Here is a 22,277-nt window from a genome sequence, read left to right on the forward strand (position 1 = left end):
GATTGTCAGACTGTGACCCAGGAGCCATCACTGTCAGTGTCCCTAGGAGGGATGGTCACACTCACCTGTGGTCTTAGCTTTGGGTCAGTCTCTACTGGTAACTATCCTGGCTGGTTCCAGCAGACCCCAGGCTGCGCTCCACACATGCTGATCTACAGCACAAATAACCACACCTCTGGAGTCCCAAATCGCTTCTCAGGCTCCATCTCTGGAAACAAAGCCGCCCTCACCATCACTGGGGCTCAGGCCTAGGATGAGGCAGAGTATCACTGTGTACTCTACAAGGGTAATGACATTTACATAGTGATGCGAACCCATGGGGAAGTGTAGCTTAAACATCCTCAGATGCCCAGAAGGGCTCAGCCTCAGAGGGAGAAAAGAGAAAAGCTGAGGTTAAATCCCCTGGGGGGAGAGAGGCTCTGTGACCTTGTATGTGCTGATTCATCCTCAGGTGCCTCCTCCTGGCCCCCCAGGCTGTGTCCATCTCCAGTGTGAGTCCTGGGGTCTGTGCCTGTGCCTCCTCCCTCACTCTCTGCAGGTGATGACCAGGAGGTCCCCCAGCTCCCCAGCTCAGAGACTCCTGCACCCCAGGAAGACTTCTTATTCATAGAGCACTAATAGCTACAACCTCATCCATGAATTGAGCATGCAGAGAAAGGAGCATTTCCTCTCAGGGTTAAATGGGAGCATCACTGGGAGCTTCTGGAAATGAAATTCCCCTTCTCAACCCACTGAGCAAAAGCCTGTGCTGTGAGTGAGGATCGGCTTTAACCAGCATCCAGGAGACTTGTGTGAACAAGAAAGGTGGTGTGGTGTCTCTGCCTCTATTGCTATCAGGGCAATGTTTAACATGTTGTGAGGGTAACATCCCATGATACATTCATACCCCAAATGACCCTTCAATAATCCAAGACCCTCAGAAACAGATTTAAAAATGAAGCCATCACTGAAATTGTGGTTGAAATCAGACTACAGCCAGGAATTGAAATCCTCTAAGGATTTAAGAGTCAGGAAAATAAAAATTTGAATAAGAGGTAATATACAGACACTAGCCATGAGATGATTTAAATACTTACATAAGTGCTAGATACTTTTATTCAAGCATAAAATCCATTTTATCACTAAGTACAAAAACTCTCAACAAATGAAAAAGGAGAAAATCTTAGAACTTATAAGAGTTCTTAAACATAAGCTAAATGAAAAATAAATTTGAAAAAAACATAATTTTTCAAATTTCAAATGAAAACTCTCTTCAGTGACTCAACCATAGGAAACAATGATTCATTTAAAGTAAAAAAAGAGCTCAAATTTCTTCTGCCTACCTCCCCACACCACTAATATTCTCTAGAGCACACACCAGGGGCGCTGTGGGACTTCTCAGAGTTGGCCAGACTCCCTCAAATGGTTCTGACTGATGTCTGTGCCTGTGCTCATGGCCCATGTGAGAGCTGACAGCAGGTGCTTCCACACAAAGAACAAACAGAGACACCCAGATACCCCAGGACAACTCCTAGAATGAAGGTACACACTAGACTGAGGACCCAGAATTAACTCGTGGCGTGCACTCATATTTGCATAATGTACCCCCAAAGCCACCTGTGAGAGTTGAAGAGACATTGCAGACACCAACACCATCTGTGAGTTTAGGGGGACTTAGAAGTCTTCACTATGGCCTAGGTTCTCAGTCCTAATCCCCCACCTCACTCACTGCCCAGTTTCATTGGAAACAATCTGTACTGAAATCCTTGATTTTTCAAATACTATACAAGTGTCATGGGCATGGCTTCTGGATTTATCTCTGTGTCAGTGTGAAGATCTATACCATCAACACAGGGTACTCACCTCATCACTCTGGTGAGTAGAGCACATGGGATGGGACACAGGACATTGAGTGCAGAGCAGGGCTCAGTGTGGTGATAGGAATGGATATTGCTGACCCCCATCCTGACCACAAATGCCCACTGAACTCTCCTCTCACCCGGGCCCAGGACCCCTGCATTATCCAGGAGCCTGGAGGTGAATCCCAACCACACAGACATGGTGGGCTCACGGGAAGAAGCCCGTTGTGTGGAATATGAGCAGAGTTGGACATTTTTGCAGAAATTAACAAGGTTCACATTCAACCCATGTGCTCCTAGGGGATGCTAACTGTGCTACCTGGGTGAGGGCAGATGAAGACCCACAGACTGTGCACCTGTGAAAAGAAGGGGAAAGCATTGTACCCTCCAAAACCTTGTCTTCAGTGCCCTCCGGTGTGTGAATATGGGGAGGGTGGGATGGAGCAGGAAAGTCAGGTGTTGTAACTTCATAAGCAGAGTGGCTCTCAGTTTGTTGACATGGAATATTCTGCAAGGAGAAAATGAGGTTTCTTAACATTTTAGGGCAACTCTTGCTGCTCCATTTTCATGCTTAATCTCAATACTTCATGGCATTATTTATTATAACCAGTGACTACATTTTCCCCCTGACTCATCATTACTCATCTCACTGGCCTCCTCAGAATATTCCATGAAGAAAGATGGACTGCTCCCCAGGGCTCCTCCATGACCTGTCTGAGTTGAAAGAGAAGATCCTCTGAGTGACTGAAAGGAGAATGTGTGATCACAGGTATTTTCTCACGACCCCTGAGTCTAGGATTTGGGGGATATTTCAGGGTGAAAGCAGAAAGGAAAAATAGTTGTTCAGGAAACGGGTTATGGTGTCTGTAGTCACCTCTCCACACATTCACAGCAACAGCAGGAAAAAAACTCTCACATTTACTTGTTATTAAACTAAGATAGAGAGTAAATCAGGGAGGACAATTTTATTTAAAATACAAACTAATTGTATGTGACCTAAGGCAAAAATCTGACCAAAAAATGACACAGATACACAAAAACTAAAATCTTAGTATTACACAGCTCCCTACGTCACTTTAATAAATAAGTCACATTTTTCACTGGTGTGAGGCTTTCCAAAGCCTTTTATGACAGCCAAGCACTAAGTCCAGTATAATCTGTAAACAAAATGAAATGCATCAAATGATATTTTGAAAATTGCTGAATTATCCACTTTTGAATATGCCATTGGGGTGATCCCTAGAAGTTATCTGTAGAGTCATTTACTTGTGCTTCCTCTAAAGCCCTTCATAGCTCACTGGTCCTTCCCCTGTGGCAGCTGACTAAGTACACATCTGCATCATTTAGATGTTGTATAATGTATTTACGATCTTTCTGTACGTACCAGTTTGGACTTCCCTGTCAGCAAACACACACAAAGTGGTGAATCACAAGCCCTGAGGTCAGAGCCTGGAGCTATGAACAGAGACATTTTCTTGGTGAGCTGCAGACCCCAGCTGGGCTCTCAGGACTTGGGGCCATGGTGAGTGTGTGTCCTGCAACCAGCAGGGGGCGCTGTGGGACTGCCCTGTATTCCACATGCTGCAGCCCAGGGAGGACATTCATACCAAGGAGCCTGGGCTGGGGCTGGTCCTGGGCTCCCTGATGGGGACTCAGCAGCCAAATGTCCTCTTGCTAGGCACAGTTCCCTGAGTAGGGTCTGAATGTGGTGGCAGCAGGTGCTTCCTCCCAGGGCTCTCTTAAGGGTGAACCAAACCTGTCCTCCTCAGTGTGGGGTATGAGCTGAGATCCAGCACCAGGTTCCAGGAGGGGCCTGCTGGGCAGCCCCTGGATGGAACTCCATTTGCATACAGTCCCCCCTGTGGCAGAGGGTGGGGAAGAAAAGGAGGGCTGGGGCAGCCCAGCCCCAGTGAGCTTGGGGGCTGTGAGCACCATGGTCTGGACGCCTCTTCTCCTGAACCTCTCTCATTGCACAGGTGGGGATAAGCCTCTGAGACCCGGAACTGTCCCTAGTCTGATTTAATCCCAGTAGATCCTATATCTATCTTGGATCGATGTTTATTTGGATTTATCATGTCTGTGTCTGCAGGTTCCCTCTCCCAGCCTGTGCTCACTCAGCCGCCCTCCCTCTCTGCCTCTCCTGGACCAACAGCCAGACTCACCTGCAGCCTGAGCAGTGGATACAATGTTGGTAGTTTCAAGATATTCTGGTACCAACAGAAGCCAGGGAGCCCTCCCCGGTATCTCCTGAACTACAACACAGAATCAGAGAAGGACCAGGGCCCCGGGGTCCCCAGCTGCTTCTCTGGAGCCAAGGACACCTCGGCCAGTGCAGGCCTCCTGCTCATCTCGGGGCCGCAGTCTGAGGACGAGACCAACTACTACTGCAACATATGGCATGGTAACTCAAAGTCTTCACAGTGCTCCAGACCCAGGGGGAATTGAGACAAAAACCTCCCCGCTGCTCTGCTCTGCTCACAAAGGGAGCCTGGGAGGACCTTCCACACCCACATGGGTGGGCTCTCACCCTGCACAGACACATTCCTTGGCCCTGACAGACCCTCAGAGTCTGGGCCTGTCCATGTCAGCAGGGACCTGGGCCCACAGCGCCCATCCCTTGATACCCCAGGTTTCATTTCCCAACTCCAGGGAGGACTTAATCCTTGACTCCTCACCTTTGAATGGGAGGTGATGTCATCATCCATTTTATAGGGTTGTGGGAGGATTAAATTAAGTCGTGATGTGAATTGGTTGCGTGGCCCCAACCAATTGCCAACTACAATGTTCTAGAAGCAGATTCTCCAGGATTCTCCTCTTCCTAATCCTCCTTGACTCCTGCTCTTTTCCTTTCCCCGATTCCCATGACTTACCCGCCCAGGCAGGGAATGTAAAGAGAACTGTCCCCTGAGCTCGCCTCTCACCCAGTCCCAGGCCTGTCTCCTTAGCCAGAGCCTGGAGGTGAAACCCAACCAGCAAATATTGTGGACTCAAGGGAAGAAGCTGTTTGGTGGAGATATGAGCAGAGCAGGAAATAATTACAGATTTCAGTGAGGGTCTCATCCAACCCTTGTGGTCCTAGTGGAATGCTAACTGTACTAACTGGGCCTGGTGAGATGAGGACCCACAGTCTGTGCATCTGTGAAAAGAGGGAGAAAACAATATACACTCCAAAACCTTGTCTGCAGTGTCCTCCTCTGTGATGTGGGAAGGGTGGGGGTGGAGCAGGAAAGTAGTTCTTGTAGCCTCACAAGCAGTGTGGCTCTCAGTTTGAGTGACATGGAATATTCTGGATAAAACAATACTCTAGGCACCTGTTCCTGCTCCATTTCATCTCCAATTTCAATTCTTCATGTCAATTCTTACCGATTACGGCCTTTGATAATTTTCCCTTGGAATCACACTCTCTACACTCACTCCTCTCTCCTCAGAATTTTTCTGTTTTGTGGTGACTTATGATGATGAAATTTGGACTTATCTCAGGGCTCCTCCCTCCTCCTGCATGAGTGGTGGGGCCTTAATACTGCAGGGGCTCACAGACTTGCCTCTTGGACCCTTCTGGAGAAGACAGAGGCCTGGCCTCCATTCCCTCATGCAGAGCCCACTCACCCCATGATAGTCTACACCTCCAACAACACTGAGCAGATTTCTTTGTCATCGGGACTTTGCATAGATGGCATATTTAAATGTAGTGAGCTTAGGCTGCTGTGCTGACACCTTGGCTATGTGTCTGGAATGTGAGGGGTGCTGGGTGAGGAGGGCCAGCCCTGGTCCAGGATCCACATGTCTCCTGCACCAGAGGGCGCTGTGTCTGGGACCCTGCTCTATCCCTGCCACCTGAGAGCTGTGAGAGCTCCCCTTGTCCTGCAGAGATCCCCCCACCTTTCCAAGGGTTACACATTTCCTACTGCTTCTGGTCTCTCTTTATTCAACTGGATGTTGGCTTAATTATAAGACTGGGCTTGTGCAATCATCAAAACGTAGAATCTTTGCATGGAGACCTCACACCTTCAGGATGAGGGGACATATAAGACTGCTTGGTGGGCTCAGGTCTGGTGTGGGGTCAAGAATAGGACCAGGCAGAGAATCACCCAGGCTCCCCTCCTCCTTACCATGCTTGCTCCCTGCACAAGAGCTGCCTACAAGGAATTCTGGGAGATGACACCTACCTCCTCCTTGAGAACAGGCCCTGCTTTTGTTCATTGCACAATCGTTTAGGGACATTATAAATGTCTGTGCCTGCCAGAACATAGACCAATGCGGTGATATGGTGCTTAGGATTCTTGTCACATTCAATGAGGAGGGGGTGGGTGCTGGAAACCAGTTCTGGTAAAATGTCGTGTCAGAGTCCCTGCAGGACGAGACGACGTAGAAGAATCTGAGGGGATGAGGGTATAAGGGAAATGAGGAGACACAGACACTTGGTAGGTGCAAGTATCTCCTGCCTAGGGTCTTATCGGGTCTTTATTTATACATTACAAGCAAGACGTGGGAGTACATAAGTGTGTGCTTTCAAGTGAAAAAACTATCAATCGTGACATTTTCCCACGTACAGCTTAGGGGCACATGACCCCTTACAGAGGTGATAACAATCATCGAAACCATTCTTGGGTCCCATGACCCCTTGCTGAGGTTGTAACAATCATTTCACTTTGTTCTAAAGGTAAATACAATTACCACACAAAATGTCCCCCAACAATCATTTATTTTCCACAGCCCAGTAATTATTCTGTTAATGTAAAAACCAGCAGATCAACAAAAAACTTATGTGACTGAAACTTAACTTCCTTATAAGTGCTAAATTACTAATTAATCAGCATTTATAAAATTCCCAAATCTTAAACATTAAAAAACATAATCATCTTATATAGTGGTAATTAAATCCAATTACTGCCAAAGTCAAAAAAACTTTTCATTTCCAAAACTAATCTATTTTAATTTAATAAGAATAGTAAATCATTAAAAGAATCAAAAAACCCAAAGAATCTCAGAGCCTCATAAGCTGTACTAACCTTTTACTACCCCAAGATTACTTACTCCAAGCTTCAAAAGAAAAAAAGGAAACTCCTTTTACTTTCTCAAGGCAATATTTTTACCTATTACTCTTTTAATTATCTTGTCAATTAACTACTATCTTTATTTTTTTTAAAGATTTATTTATTTATTTATACAAGCACTGGGTACAGTCAGAAGCACTGGAGGGTGAGAGAATTCACCAGAGCCAAAGCAGGGAACAGAACAGGCAGACTGACGAAATACACTGCTGAGGGGAGCAGCGGGCGGCGGGAGAGGTCTGCGCGCCGTGTGGGACCCTCGCCAGCGGCTGGGGATTGAACTGGCGCTGCAGAGGTGCAGCCCAGAGCTCAACTGCTGCGCCACCAGGGGAGGCCCTCATTAACTACTGTCTTTAATTTCAAAGCTCCCCTCCATATGGTCTCTGCCTTAAAAGACCACAAATCTGTATCAGAGACATGGCCAGGAATGTTTACAGCCTTTAGTTCCTAGAAGTTTTTAAGTGTGATATATTACTTGTTTTTGTAAGGCCAGTTGTTGAATCATTGCCTTCAAGCAGGGAAATAATAATTGTTCCAGAATGTGATGTTTGTATCATGTAGTGCCATTGTTGTCAAATTAGTTATTCAGTAATTGATCACTCAACATTTGCAGTTTTGCTATTAAATGCATATTTTAGTAATTGCCACTTATGGTAAAGAGCAGCCATAAACAAATGAGAAGAATTTAGCAGGAGTCAGCTGTCGAAATTCCTGACTTTTCAGGAATCTGCCCCATGCCCGGACCTTTGTCAGACGGCATGAGTAGGATGGCGACGCCACACAGGGATGAGGGATAAAGAGGAGATGTAACACCTTGAGTCTCATTGATGTTGCTTGAGGTAGGATGAGATGTGAACCAAGTTTTGGATTATTTGCGTAGTATTTCCTTCTATACAACTGCTCACAGTATTATTATCAATTCTGTTTTACTGTCCAGGATGATAGGGATGTGTGCTGCTATGAATGATCCACGGTGTCTGACACCAAGTGTCTTCACCATGATCCCAAGCCAAGCCCTCCTCTGCCCCACACAAAGGAGGCGTCATCTTGGGGACCATAGAAGAGACGGAGTCAGGGTTGTGAAGCCACGAGTGTGAGAGACACTGGAGATCTGAGAACAAGGAAGGGTGTGAGGTGTGTGAGGGGACAGAACAGACCCTGGAGCTCCTGAGGGGAGGCAGGGGGTAGGGTTCATGCCCAGAGCAGTGAGGGTCTTGAGGGGGTGAGGTGAGCAGCTACTGACCTGCCTGGGATGACGGGGGAGGATCCTCTGAATGGCTGAGGAGAGAATTTGAGATCACAGGTATTTGCTCAAGACGCCCTAGAGTCTAGAAGTTTGGGGACATTTGTAAGGTGAAAGCAGAGTAGAAAATGGGTGTGGTGAGGAAATGGATTGTGGTTTCTGAATTCAGCTCTCCACACATTCCCGGCTACATGAAAACATTAAACTCTCACTTTTATTTGTTTATAGTAAGTCATACAGAAAGGAAAATTTTATTTAAAACAAAATCAAATTGTATGCATCCTAAGACAAAATTCTAACAAATTATATGACACAGATATGCAAAAGCCAAAATCTTAAGATTACAAAGTTCCATATGGAACTCAAGAAATACGTTACTGGCTTCAGGGCATGAAGTTTTCCAAAGTCTTTCACTAAATCAAATCTAATCTGCAAAACAAAGACATTACCTATTTTGAAATTTTTGCTGAAAAAATTCTCTCACTATGACGTTGATGTTATTTCTAGGAATTTCCATTCTGTGGCATTTCCCTGAGGTTTCTCTAAAGCCCTTAACAACTGAACTGGCCCATCCTCAATAACACAGGATTTGATGCTCTTCTGGATCGTTTAGCTTTTAGTATAATGTTCTCAAAATATTTCTAGGTACCTCTTTGCACCTCATTGACAGTACCCAATACAATGTATGGGAATCACAGTCCTAGGAATCAGAACATGCAATTATGAATAGACAGTCTCTCCTGAGCTGCAGACACCCATTGGGCTCTCAGAATTTCAGGCCAGTGTGAGTGTTTGCGCAGAGACCAGCAGGGGGCGCAGTGGGACTGCCTAGTGTTCTCCACACACCAGGCAGTGAGGTCAGTCACACCAAGGAGCTTGGCCTAGCTCTAGGCCCTGTGCTCCCAGGTAGGAACTCAGCACTGTGTTCTTTCTTGTCTGGCACAACTGCTGAGCAGGGACCTGTGTGTGGTGGCAGCAGGTGCTTCCTCCCAGAGATTTCTCATGGGTGAAGAAACCCTGCTCTTCCTGAGTGTGGGTGTGAGCTGAGCTCCTGCACCAGGGCTCAGGGAGGGGCTGGACAGTCACAGCTTGAAACACATTTGCATGCACAGCCCCACCTGGGGCAGAGGGTGGAGGAGAAAAGGAGCCCTGGGGCAGCCCAGCCCCATGAGTGGCTCAGGGAAGTGTGAGCACCATGGCCTGGACCCCTCTCCTGCTTATTCTCCTCTCTCACTGCACAGGTAACAGGAGTTGGGGCTGGGAAGTGCCCTGGGAAGATGCGTGGACCCCGGATGAGTCCTCTTGTTTCTAGAGCCCAGCATCACCATCTCTGTGTCTCTCCTTCTTCCAGGATCCTGGGCCCAGTCTGTGCTGACCCAGCCACAGTCAGTCTCTGGGAACCTGGGCCAGAGGGTCACCATCTCCTGCACTGGAAGCAGCTCCAACATCGGGGGTGGTTATTCTGTGCAGTGGTTTCAACAGCTCCCAGGGACAGCCCCCAAACTCCTGATATATGGTAATGACAAACGGCCCTCAGGGGTCCCTGATCGATTCTCTGGCTCCAAGTCTGGCAGCTCGGGCACCCTGACCATCGCTGGGCTCCAGCCTGAGGATGAGGCTGAATATCACTGCCAGTCCTATGACAAAAGTCTGAGTGGTCCCACAGTGCTCCAGGCCTGTGGGGAAGTGAGACAAAAACCCTTTTTCTCTTCAGCCAAGAGCAGGCATCTCTGGCAGCTGCTGCAACAGGGTGGTCCCCAGGAAAGGGGGAGGTTCCCTGCCCCACCCAAGGGAGGGTGGAGCTGAGCAGCAAGAGAAGAAGCTGCAGGAAGAGACTGAGGAAGGAAGCAGGATGGAGCCAGGAGACCTGGAGGACGCACATGGAGCCTAGAGACACGTGAAGAAACTGCGCTTGTCTTTTGGTCGTGGACTAGGTGACACAGATGTGGGTGAGACCCGTGGGGAGGTGACCATGGCAGCTTTTATCTTGATGTTGATTTTGCTCTTTTCCTTCCGGGCTTGTCTGGTTGTTTGTGACCCTTTTCTGTGGGTCCCCACTGGAAGATGCTTTAGACTTGTGGCAGGCTTTGGGGCCTTGTTCTGGGCCAATCCCATATGGATGGACTTTTACCCACGAGGGGATGGGTAACTTTGGGTGCTTGATCTAGAAACTAGACTCTTTGCCTTACCTGTATTGTTTCCTAGTTTAATTAAAGTTCCTTCCCATTAAAGTCTCCTATGTTTTGTGTTGATGCGGCGGATGGCAGAACCCATTTAGAATAGGCAGGTTTGCGGGGTTTGGGCTGCCCCTCTCCCTGTCCTATAACACTGCTGCTGAGGCTCAGCCTGGGGCTCTGCTTCTTCTCTGCTGCTGTCCTGGCCCAGGCTCCTCCAGGGCACCCCTGGGGGGAGGCCCCTCCCTCCCTCTGTCCTCAGAGTCACTCCCAGCAGCACATCCCTAGGTGAGGAGTCTTCAAGAAAAGAGAATTTCCTTTGCCTCAGGAATAGTTTACTTCTAAGGTGGTTTGAATTCATTTATTTTCTTTGAGTTTTCAATAAGTGAAACAAACCTTGGACTGTGAACCTGTCAAGGGGCCTCAGCACTGACTTGGCTGATCTGGAGGGATCGGCCAGTACAGTTTGCACCTGATTTTATTATTTGCTTAATTGAACAATGGACAGGGTTTGTGTGATTTCCATCTTTGAGTTGGTCATACAAGAAATAATAACATAAGATTTATTAAAAATTTAAAAACTTTCTTTCCTCAGATAAATGTCTTTGTGAATAGCAGAACTGCTTAATTCACAATAAGCTAAAATGAAAACAACCAAAACTTTTCACCTGGATGTTTTCAACAGCTTTATGCATCCCAACCCACACCCTTAACCCTCAAACCCCCAGAGAGAAGTTTGGGTTTCTCCTGGTCTCTTGCAGGTTGTACACTTATAGAACAGGTTCTCTACCGAGTTGAGAAGAAATGAGACATAAGTCACAAGCACAGATGTTAATTTCAAATGGGTATTTCTTATAAAAGAATCATGTCTATAACATTACATAGAGCAGTTTTTTATTCTATCACAGCCTGTAAAAGGCACACTGTAGTGATGGGGAAAGATGAGCACTGACAGGCGTGGGATGAGGGGCAGGGGTGAGTAGGTGAAGCACAGCCATGTTGGCTTGAATGCCAGAGAGAGAAATCCAGTGAGTGCTTTCCACATGGCGAAGAGCATCAGCTGTGGCGTTGCCAGCACTCATGGGAAACTGTCACCATAACAGAAGCTAAATGTGCAGATTCAAACAATCTTGGAAGTCAGGGGTCAGAATGGAGCGAAAATGTGACGGGCTTCCTGCCTGCGGGATGGACCATGAACCCACCTCCCTAAGTGTGAGGAGGAAGCTGCTGACTTGGCAAATTGGAATCCTGGAGACTGTGAAGAGGAGGGAGGAGCGTGTCCTGGAGCACCTGCGCTCATGGATGAGGCTGTGTCCCTGGGGCCTGGTCTGTGATCGGATGTTTCTGGGCAGGGAATGGAAGTTTAGTAATGCAGCAAATAGCTGTCAGTAGTGGGAGCCAGTTTTCTCTCTTTAGGATTAGAAGGTCACTAAAAACAAGGTGAAGAAGCTGGATTAACCCAGGGAGCACTGATGTGGAGTGCGGAGTGTCAGTATGAAGGCATGTTTAACTTCATGAGACAGATCATTCAGGAATATTTATAGATATGTACACATACCTCGATAGGATAGTTATTTATTTTTACCTAGATATTAATTTTATTCAGTTGAACTCCAAATTTCAATTCAACAGGTATGTTTTGAAAATATGTTACTGTTACCACGTTATACAGAGAAATATTTTTTAAGATATGTGTATATTATCAAAGCCCAGATCTTGATTTAATATATACTGTCTGTGCTGTCAGATGAGAGAGAAATCATGCCTGGCATCTCAATATTGGTTTCTAAAATCTCTCTCCAATATAAGAGGAGGAATTCTTTGGGAGATGGTGATTCTCAGAAGAAGCAAGAATCACACATGATGAAGATGTTGCAGCATGGAGTCTATAGAATAAAGAACCACACAAACAAACTCAGCCCACACAGTAACATGTAAACCCCTGTTAACATGTAAACACCTGTTAACAAAGATTTACCAGGAGCACATGAGCCAGTGTGCAGGGCTGCCAGGGGCAAAACTAAACAGTTTGTGCAAACACACAATGCAGTAGTGTTGGGTTATAACGCAAAGTATAGGACATATTCATGATGCATCCCGCTAAAATGGTGGAATCAATGACTAATGGGAGGTGGGGGGGGAAGAGACAAACTTTTCAAGAAGAACAGTGTCCAACAATAAGTGTAAAGAGGTGACACTGATGGATGTGATCAAGCAGAACTCCACACACTGAATATGGACACACTCATCAGAACAGGGAACTCTGACACTGTCACAGCCAAGAGGAGCCCAAAGGAGCTCCGTGAAAGCCGTGGGCAGGGAACCTGGCTGAGACCTTAGAGCAGAATATGCTATTCAGCAAAGAGTAAGGAAATCTTAATACAACGTGGCAATGGTTAGGTTTTGTGCTCTGTTCCGGACAGTTCTTGTTATGACACTCCTCCCCCCAAAAATATATCTTTGCATAAGAAGTTATCTTAACTTAAAACGGGATGCTGACATGCACTTAGTGAAGATGAGGTCTGTAGTGGGGTTCCCTGGTGCAGTGGGACTGGAGTCCTTTGAAAGGGACCCTTGAGCAGAAACTTGCACACAAGGAGATTCCAGGTGAGGTTGGAGTCCTGCTGCCTCAAGTGAAAGAACTCCAGGTAGCCAGGCCAGAGGTCAGGGCCAGATCCCCCAGGCCGCCATGGGGGATGAGCAGGTGCAGGCAGAGTGCAAGACAGTGACTGTGCCCAGTTCCCAGGTAGGAGAGGGGCTGTCAAAGGCCAGTGGAGAATCTGCCAAGTGGGGAGGAGATCATGAGCCCCCATTTCTTGATAGAGGGGTGTCGTGCCCCATCCTCACTCTCAGGTGTTACTGTTCTGGGCCAGGTGTACATGTGGGCAGGAAATCGTGGGGTCCTGAGGCCCCTTAGAATGGTACTCACAGGGAAGGGTGTCCCCTGGCATCAGGAGAAGGTGATTAGGAAGGCTGAAGTCGTGGAGTCCAAAGTACCTCCCAAAGAGGGATGAGGACAGGGGATGTGCCACCTATAGGAAACAGATACTTCATGGGATGTGTCTTGAAGTCTCTGTGCCTAAGTTTTATGGGCACCATTACAGACACCATGACCTAGCAGGACAAGCAATGGAGACCCCAGGCCCTCAGGAGGGAGAACGGTCCCATGCACAGGATCAGCCTGGAGCAGCTGAACTTCAGGTGGCTGAATAATCTGTCAGAATGCAATGTTGGTCATGGATTTCATGTCATAACTTACAAATTATAAGTATAAATTACAGGTTCACCATCTAGAGAACACCAGGAAGGTGGTATGAAATGAAAACTGAGTCAGGTAACACTCTATGGTGGGGGAGAGGGAAAGAGCTAGAGGACATCGTGCAATACCTCTTAGCTGCTTTTATATCCTCAGAAATTTTCATGAAAACTTTCCATATTAGAGAGCCAGTCACTATACAGGCCTGAGAAATATCACAATGTTGTGGTAGATTAGAAACATGAGGCAACAGACCACTTCGACCTTAATATTTTATGAAAATATTGTAAGACAGCTAAGTTTTAACACACAGCCTGGGCTGTGGCATTTGAATCCAGGTATGTGGTATTTCACTCCTACCCCATGTCCTCTGCTGTCATCTTCCAATAAACCTGAATGTCCCCAACCAGGACCTCTTGGCCAGATTCTAGAACTTTCCATATAACTCACTCTCTCCTGTGCAGCACTGAAGCAGCACACACAGATCAGAATCTCCAGCGCCCTCCTTGCTCTTTGCACAGTTGGTGCCTGCAGGGAAATCTGGGAAGGCACTGGCATGTTACCCCAGATGATGACTTCTCCCTCCTCTCTGGTTTCAGGTTCATATCCCTTAACTTTGTGTTGCTCCTTTGTAGGCACATGGGCCCAATTTGAGCTGACTCAACCCTGCTCGGTGTCAGAGTCTGTGGGGCACAAGGTGACCCTCTCCGCAGCAGCAGCAGCATTGGAAGTGCCTGTGTGCACTGGGACCAGCAGCGCTGGGGCAGCACCCCCAGCACCGTGATCTATGATGATGATGATCATAAACCTTCATGGGTCCCTGACAGGTTCTCTGGCTCCATCGACAGCTCCTCCAATGCCGCCTCCCTGACCATCTCTGAGCTGCAGCCTGAGGACAAGGCCCACTACTACTGTCAGTGTTAGTGTTACAGGGCAACCCCGATATGAAATGGGTTGCCTGACTGTGGGTCCTCACCCGCATGCTTAAATGAGAACTATTAATGATAAACTGCAGGTACACACAAAAGGTTAATAAAAGGTTTAATTATAAGAAAGGGGAAATGAACTGAATAGCAGGGAGAAAAGAGGGAGATATTCATAAATGTGTCCTACCCCTTCTGCTGACCTGGAATCTCAAAGACACACCAAGCTGGCAAAAAGCAAAGCACCTCCGTGGCCAAGAGGCCGACCCTAGCTCACATGTCTGGTTATATTCCAAACAAAAAACATGGCTGCTTAACTCTACCCTCAGGTCCTTGCAACTCTCTCTTTGGGGATCATGGATTTTTACTTCCCAGTATCTTGATGGAGTGGGGGTGGAGACTACAAAGCCTCTATGGAGTTTGGCCAGGACATCCCTTCCCCCTAACATTAGGACATAGCGGCAACAAGCTCAGTGCTCCAGACACACCAGGACGTGAGACTAAAACTCTACAGAGCCTCCCTGTCCTAGGTCTACCCTCAACCAGACCCTCCAGGGAGGGCTGCTCTTTGCTGTACCTCCTGCTCCAAAGTTTGTTTAAGATTGTGTGTTATGAGTTCCTCTACCATCTTTCCCATTAGCACCTACAAAATCCCTACACACACACACACACACACACATCATAATGGATGGTTTCCTATTTCCTTTGTGTTCACTTAATGGAAATTATTTATTTCATAAACATGGTGTCTGCACCTCAGCTCTACTGAAAACAAGGGGTCATTCCTTGTGTGTGGAGGGGCTGCTTTTGCAGGAAGCACATTGACAAGCATCTGTGTTCCACACAGCACAAGCCAGTGATGCCCCCTCTTCATGTCAGGAGACACAAAAAGCTGCCATATGTTCGAGATACCCTCTGGGGGACAATATCACCCCATTTGAGATCCACTCAGTTAAAAGCATGTGCTGGGATTTTAGGCCACTTGGGCATAGAGTCTGTCTGTGCCATTCAGCTGCATGAGGCACCTGTGAGCTCTCTGTGACCCTGGCCCCGGGTAATAGACAGACAGCGCCACAGCACTCAGTGAGGTCAGAGCCTGTGGCCTGATCCCATGGAGTCTTCTCTCAACCAGAGAGTGGAGTTTATGAAAATAAGTGGCTTATATAGGAAACATTCATGAAAAGTCATTAGGAGGCACTATTTTTTATATAAATTTTTAGAGGAGAAATCAGGAGCCCAATCAATAAAAAATAATAAATTGAATGTCATCAAAAAAATCCATTTGTTCTTCATTTGATATATTTAAGTGAATAAGTAATACAATTAAATTACCTAAAGAAAAAAAGATGAGGTCAATTTAATAGTGAATAGCTGGAACACATTTCTTTAAGGCACCTTAGATTTGGAACACTGAAAGTAGTTACCTGTTCTAAATTGCACTCCGAAGAGGGACATGATGCTTGCTATGTCTTCTCGGAGTGTATCAAAAACATAAGTTGCAATTTCTGAATATGTGTATGTCTTTACAGATCAGGATTCCTTCAGAGATGAGAAAAACAACAGTTGCCATGGACAGCTGGGATCACATTATCTAGGAATCAGCCCCTGGGTGTTGGACTGGGAACAGCGACCTGGTGGCTGCAGACCCCAGCTGTGCTCTCAGAGGTTAGCCACTGTGCCCATGTTCATTGCAAGCAGCAGGGGGCGCTGTGGGACTGCCCAGTGGTGCTCCCACCAGCTGTGCAGGGAGGATCATTCACTCAGAGAATCCTTGTCTTGGGGGCTGGGCCCTGGGCTCCCTGATGGGCTTTGTCAGCTGTGGCTTGGCACAGTCCCATGGGCCAGGAAATGGGTGTGGTATCAACTGGTGCTTCCTCCTAAGATTCTCCCAAGGGGTGAAGCAAACCTCCCTTCTCCTCAGTGTGAAATGTGACCTGAGCTCCAGTCCCAGTGCACAGAAGAGCTGGGCGGGCCCTGGAAAGAACATAATTTCCATGGACGGCCCCACCTGGGGCAAAGTGTGGGAAAGAAAAGGAGGCCTGGGGCAGCCCTTCCTCTGTGGGGCTCATGGGAAGGGGAACTAACAGGGGGCTGTGGGCACCATGGCCTGCTCCCCATGTCCTCCTCTCTATTGCACAGGTAATTGGATATGGGGCAAGGGAAGGGACCTGAGAAGATGCATGGGGCCCTGCTTCCTCCTCTTGTCTCGAGAGCCCAGGGTCACAAACTCCTCCTCTCTCCCCTTTCTGGATCCTAGTCCAGTCTGTGCTGGCTCAGCTACTCTCAGTGTCTGGGACACAGAGCCTGAGGGTCACCATCTCCCCAGTGGAGGCAGCATCAACGCAGGAATCATGGTGTGCACTGGTACCAACAGCTCCCTGGAACAGCTCCCAAGCAAGTGATATATGGCAACTACAAATGAACATCTGTGGTCCCTGATCGATTCTCTGGATCCATGTTGGCAGCTCAGCCACCCTGACCATCTCTGGGCTCCAGCTTGAGGCTGAAGCTGATTATTACTGCTCAAGTTGGGATGACAGTCTGACAGTCACACAGAGCTCCAGGCCTGTGGGAAAGTGAGAAACAAAGCCCCTTTCTCTTCTGCCAAGAGCAGGCACCCCTGGCAGCTGCTGCTGAGGCTCAGCCTGGGGCTCTGCATCTTCTCTGCTGCTGTCCTGGCCCAGGCTCCTCCAGGGCTCCCCCTGAGTGGCGGTCCCTCCCTCCCTCTGTCCTCAGAGTCACTCCCAGCAGCACATCCCTAGGTTAGGGGTCTCCATGGAAACAGAGTCCTTGTCCTCTCTGGGTAAGGCTGGTTATTATCAGGCTGGCTTATATAATTTTTTTCTTATTAAATCAGAAGTAATGAATCATTTTATGTGCCCCTGAATATATGAGGGGAACTCAAACCCATGCTGTGTTTGCAAGATGGCAGCCCTGCTGCCGCTGATGCTATTATGTATCTGATATTACCTAGTAGTGGTTATTTTTGTTTATTTTCTTATTTTTGGTGAAAAGGGTAGCAATATATACTTATACATTAATATAAATGAGTCCAAAACAAATTTTCCATAGAAAATTCGGCAATTGACTGCTCCAACATTTTCATAGTCAGCAAAAACAGAAAACAAACAGAAATGTGAACCTATATTTATTACAGATTTAGAATAATCACCAAAACTATACAGTCAAATTATATATGTTGTTATATAGATATATATACACATACATACATACCTAAACACACACTAACACACATAGATATGTACTGAGAATTTTATTGCTAAGGAAAAGAAAAATGAGAGAAAAGTTAAATTGTGAGTTGCTAATTGTATCCTACTTTGAAGAAGTATAATTCTAAGAGGGAAAAATTATCAGTACCATCAGGAACACAGAAGAAACAGAAGAAAAACTGGAATGTGAGCGCTGGAAATTAGTTTTAGAGCAGTGGGATTATTCTACGCTGATGTAGTGGTGCTTATGTGACCCTATGGAAATCCAATCACAAGAGCAGCAGCAGCAGCGCAGACACTTCTTTGGGTGCAGACACTTCCCTGAGCCTTGTCACTCCCAGCTCAGGGGCAGCCCGTCTCCTCTGGGCCAACAGGCAGCTCCATTCTTCTGTCTGTCCAGCATCGTGTCCTCAGCTGCACAGCAGTCCCCACGCTCTCCTGTGTCATCTCCCTGTTAGTCCACCAACACAACACTTAGGCCAAGCAGAGAGGACATAGGCCACCCCCTTCCTTCTCAGTGAGGGTCACTCTCAGAAGCTGGGTACACAGAAGTCTAGGAAACAAGTCAGGGTGAAGTTGGTTGAAGAAACATGGAACAAAGTTTCTCCTGGAGACCAGCAGGGGGCGCCACAAGAACTTCCCTGGGTGTTTCTGCAGCTTGGGATTTTCTAGCTGGGCTGCCCTGCACTGAGAGGAGGGCCCCAGGGCTGGACTTTGGCTCTTGTGGGGACTCAGCAGCCCTGTTCTCAGGAGTCCAAGGGTCTGTGTGTGGACCTGGCATTTGCTTCTTCCCAGGCCCACGCATGTGGAAACTAGCACCTCATACCCTCCTCCCCATTCAAGGACCCCAGAAGTTAAAAGTGCAGTGGGAGAGGCAGTGGGTGGACATATTTGCATGGTGTCTATCCTGAAGCATTACCACTGGGTCCCACACCCATCTAGGACTGATCTTGGTGTGCATGTGTCTGTGTCTGCAGGTTCCCTCTTCCAGACTGTGCTCACTCAGTGGCCCTCCCTCTCTGTGTCTCCTGGAGCAACAGCCAGACTCACCTCTCTCCCTGGGGATGGGGACATGGGACATGGAGACACACGTGGGCTCATCGTGGTGATAAGATTGGACACAATCTTATCTGTCTCTGTCTCCTCAGAATTTTTCTGGATTCTTGTGCCTTGTGACAATGGAGTCTGTACAGCACCCCTGACCACAAATGCCCACTGTGCTCTCCTCTCACATGGGCCCAGGCCCCTCTATTGTGCCGAGAACCTGAAGGTGAATCCCAACCACTCGGACATTGTGGACTCCAGGGGAGAAGCCCTGTGGGCGCAGACATGAGCAGAGTTGGACAATTTACAGATTTCCATGATATTATTGTGCAAGCGATGCACCCCTAGGGGCTGCCAAATGTGCTAACTAGGCAAGGAGAGATGAAGACCCACAGACTGTGCATTTGTGAAAAGAAGGGGAAATCAATGTACCCTCCAAAACTTGTCTCAGTGCCCTACCGGGTGTGAATGTGGGGAGGATGGGGGTGTTACAGCTTCATAAGCAAATTGGTCCTTAGTTTGAGTGACATGGAATATGCTGCAAAAGAAATGAGACTTCAGTGCCTTCCTCATGGCTCAAGGGGTTAAGCACCACACTATGAAGCAATCCTCAACCTCTGCAGTGCGAGTTCAATCCCTGGCCAACCAGGGAGCAACCCATATGACGCCGCAGACCTCTCCTGACTGGCCAGTGCTCCCCTCAGCAGTGTATTTTCAGTCAGTATTTTCAGCCTGTTCTGTTCCCCACTCTGCCTCTGGTGAATCCTCTCACTCCCTGCATCTCTGGCCTGTACCTAGCTCTTGTATGCATAAATAAATAAATCTTTAAAAAAAAAATAAATGAGATTTCTTCTAATTCTAGTTCACTTGTTTCTATTCCATATTCATGTCTAATTTCAATTCTTCATGGTATTTATTGATTATGGGCTCTGATAAATTTTTCTTCTGGCTCATATTCTCATCTCTGTCTCCTCAGAATTTTTCTGGATTCTTGTGCCTTGTGACAATGGAGTCTGTACAGCACCCCAGTGCTCCTCCCTCTTCCTGCCTGAGTGGTGGGGCCTCCTTTACAGCAGGAGCTCACAGTTGCCCCTTGGTACTTTCTGGAGAGACAGAGGCCTGGCCTCCATTTCACCATGCAGAGCCACTCACCCCAAGACATTCTATACCTCCAACAACACAGATAGCTTTGCTTGTCCAGGACTTTTGCACAGCTGGGATGCTTGGGATGCTTAAGAGCAGTGAGCTTAGGCTGCTGTGCAGATACCTTGACTGTCGGTCTGGAATGTGAGCGTGATGGCTGGGGAGGGCAAGCCCTGAGCACCAGCACTGCCCAGGATCCACATGTCTCCTGCACCACAGGGTGCTGTGTCTGGGCCCTGCTCATGGCCCCCAGCTGACTACTGTGAGACCTCCCCTTGTCCTGTAGAGGTCCCCCCACCCTACCAGGTGTGACACATTTCATAACACTTCTGCTCTCTCTTTACTCATGTGCATCCTGGCTTAAGTAGAGGAGGGACTTGTACAACCTTGAAAAAGTATATCTTCATGGAGATCTTTCACCTTCAGTATCACAGGAAAGAAATACGTTTGGTGGGTTGATATCAGGAATCAGATCAGAGGTTCATCTCCACAATGAATTCAAGTGCTCTCCCCCTCACCCTGCTTGCTCTTTGCACAAGAGCTGGCTGCAAGGAATTCTAGTAGCTTCATGTCAACTGGGAGATGATACTTACCCCCTGCCAGAGAGCAGTCATGACTACTGTTTATAGTATAATAGTTTGGTGAATATTATAAATGTACACCAGAGCATACATTGGTGAAGTGATGTTTAAGTGCAGTGAGCTTAGGCTGTTGTGCAGACACCTTGGCTGGGGGTCTGGAATGTGAGGGGTGTTGGTTGGGGAGCGCCAGCCCAGAGCATCAGCACTGGCCCAGGATCCACATGTCTAGTGCTCCAGAGGGCGCTGTGTCTGGGTCCCTGCTCAGAGTCTGCCACCTGAGAGCTGTGTGAGCTCCCCTTGTCCTGCAGAGGCCCCCCCCCACCTTTCCAGGGGTAACTCATTTCCCACCACTTCTGGTCTCTCTTTATTCAGCTGTACCATGGCTTTACAAGACTGGCATGTCAAACCATCAAAAAGTAGAATATTTGCATGGAGACCTCTCACGTTCAGGAGGGGACATGTAAGACTGCTTGGTGGGCTTAGGTCTGGTGTGAGGTCAAGAGTAGGACCTGGGGGGGCCTCCTACATGGCGCAGCAGTTGAGTGCTGGGCTGTGAATCTCTGCAGTGCCAGTTCAATCCCTGGCTACCAGGCAAGGGTCCCACATGGCACGCAGACCTCTCCTGTCACACCCGCTGCTCCCCTCAGCAGTGTACTTCGTCAGACGGCCTGTTTTGTTCCCCACTCTGGCTCTGGTGAATTGTCTCACCCTCCCACGTTTCTGACTGTACCCAGTACTAGCGTGTGTGTGTGTGTGTGTGTGTGTGTGTGTGTATATATATATATATATATATATATATATATATATATCTTAAAAAAAAGAATAGGACCTGGGGGAGCATCACCCCCATGACCCAGACTCCTGACCTACTAACCATGCTTGTTCTCTGCACAAGAACTGCTTACAAGGAATTCTGGGAGATGACACCTACCTCCTCCTTGAGAACAGCCACTGCTATTGTTTACTGTACAATCATTTAGGGACATTATAAATGCCTGTAACTTCCAGAGCATAGACCAATGCAGTGATGTGGTGCTTAGGATTCGTTTCACATTAAATGAGGAGTTGGGGGGATGGGGTGTTGAGGGATAAAGACGAGATGTAACACCTTGAGCCTTATTGATGTTGCTTGAGGTAGGAGGAGAAGTGAATCGTTTTGGATTATTTACATAGTTTTTCCTTCTATAAATCTGCTCACAGTATTATTAGCAATTCTGTTATATTGTCTGGGATGATAGGGGTGTGCACTGCTGTGACTGATCCAGGGTATCTGACATACTATGTCTTCATTGTGCACCCAGTCAAGCCCTCCCTTCCCCCATACAGAGGAGGCGTCAACTTGGGGACCATAGAAGGGACAGGGCTCAGGATGTTAAGCTACGAGTGTGAGGGATGCTGGAGGTCTGGGAAAAAGGAAGGGTGTGAGGTGTGTGAGGGAACAGGGCAGACCCTGCAGCTCCTGAGGGGAGGCAGGGGGTCATGCCCAGAGCAGTGAGGGTCCTGAGGGCTTGAGTAGCTACTGACCTGCCTGAGGTGAAGGAGGAGGATCCTCTGAATGACTGAGGAGAGAATGTGAGATCACAGGTATTTGCTCAAGACCCCCAGAGTTTAGAAGTTTGGGGACTTTTGCAAGGTGAAAGCAGAGTAGAAAATGTGTATGGAGAGGAAATGGGTTGTGGTTTCTGAATTCAGCTCTCCACACATTCCCGGCTACATGAAAACATTAAACTCTCACTTTTATTTGTTATTAAACTGTCATAGTGAGTAAGTCATACAGGAAGGAAAATTTTATTT

The 22,277-nt window shown here is 47.6% G+C and overlaps 2 gene segments (V, D, J or C); both read left to right on the forward strand.

The window, feature by feature from the left end:
- Positions 1-3,771: 3,771 nt before the first annotated feature.
- On the forward strand, positions 3,772-4,283 carry LOC119244026 (probable non-functional immunoglobulin lambda variable 5-48). The segment is given in 2 exon segments: positions 3,772-3,814; positions 3,928-4,283. Coding segments are annotated over 2 exon segments (399 nt in total).
- An 8,712-nt stretch (positions 4,284-12,995) lies between these two features.
- LOC119244027 (immunoglobulin lambda variable 6-57-like) lies at positions 12,996-14,486 on the forward strand. The segment is given in 2 exon segments: positions 12,996-13,093; positions 14,243-14,486. Coding segments are annotated over 2 exon segments (342 nt in total).
- The last annotated feature ends 7,791 nt before the right edge of the window (positions 14,487-22,277 follow it).

The sequence above is a fragment of the Talpa occidentalis genome, unplaced genomic scaffold (assembly GCF_014898055.3).
Source record: "Talpa occidentalis isolate TD23 unplaced genomic scaffold, MPIMG_talOcc4v2.1 talOcc4.14, whole genome shotgun sequence".
In the NCBI taxonomy this organism is placed as follows: domain Eukaryota; kingdom Metazoa; phylum Chordata; class Mammalia; order Eulipotyphla; family Talpidae; genus Talpa; species Talpa occidentalis.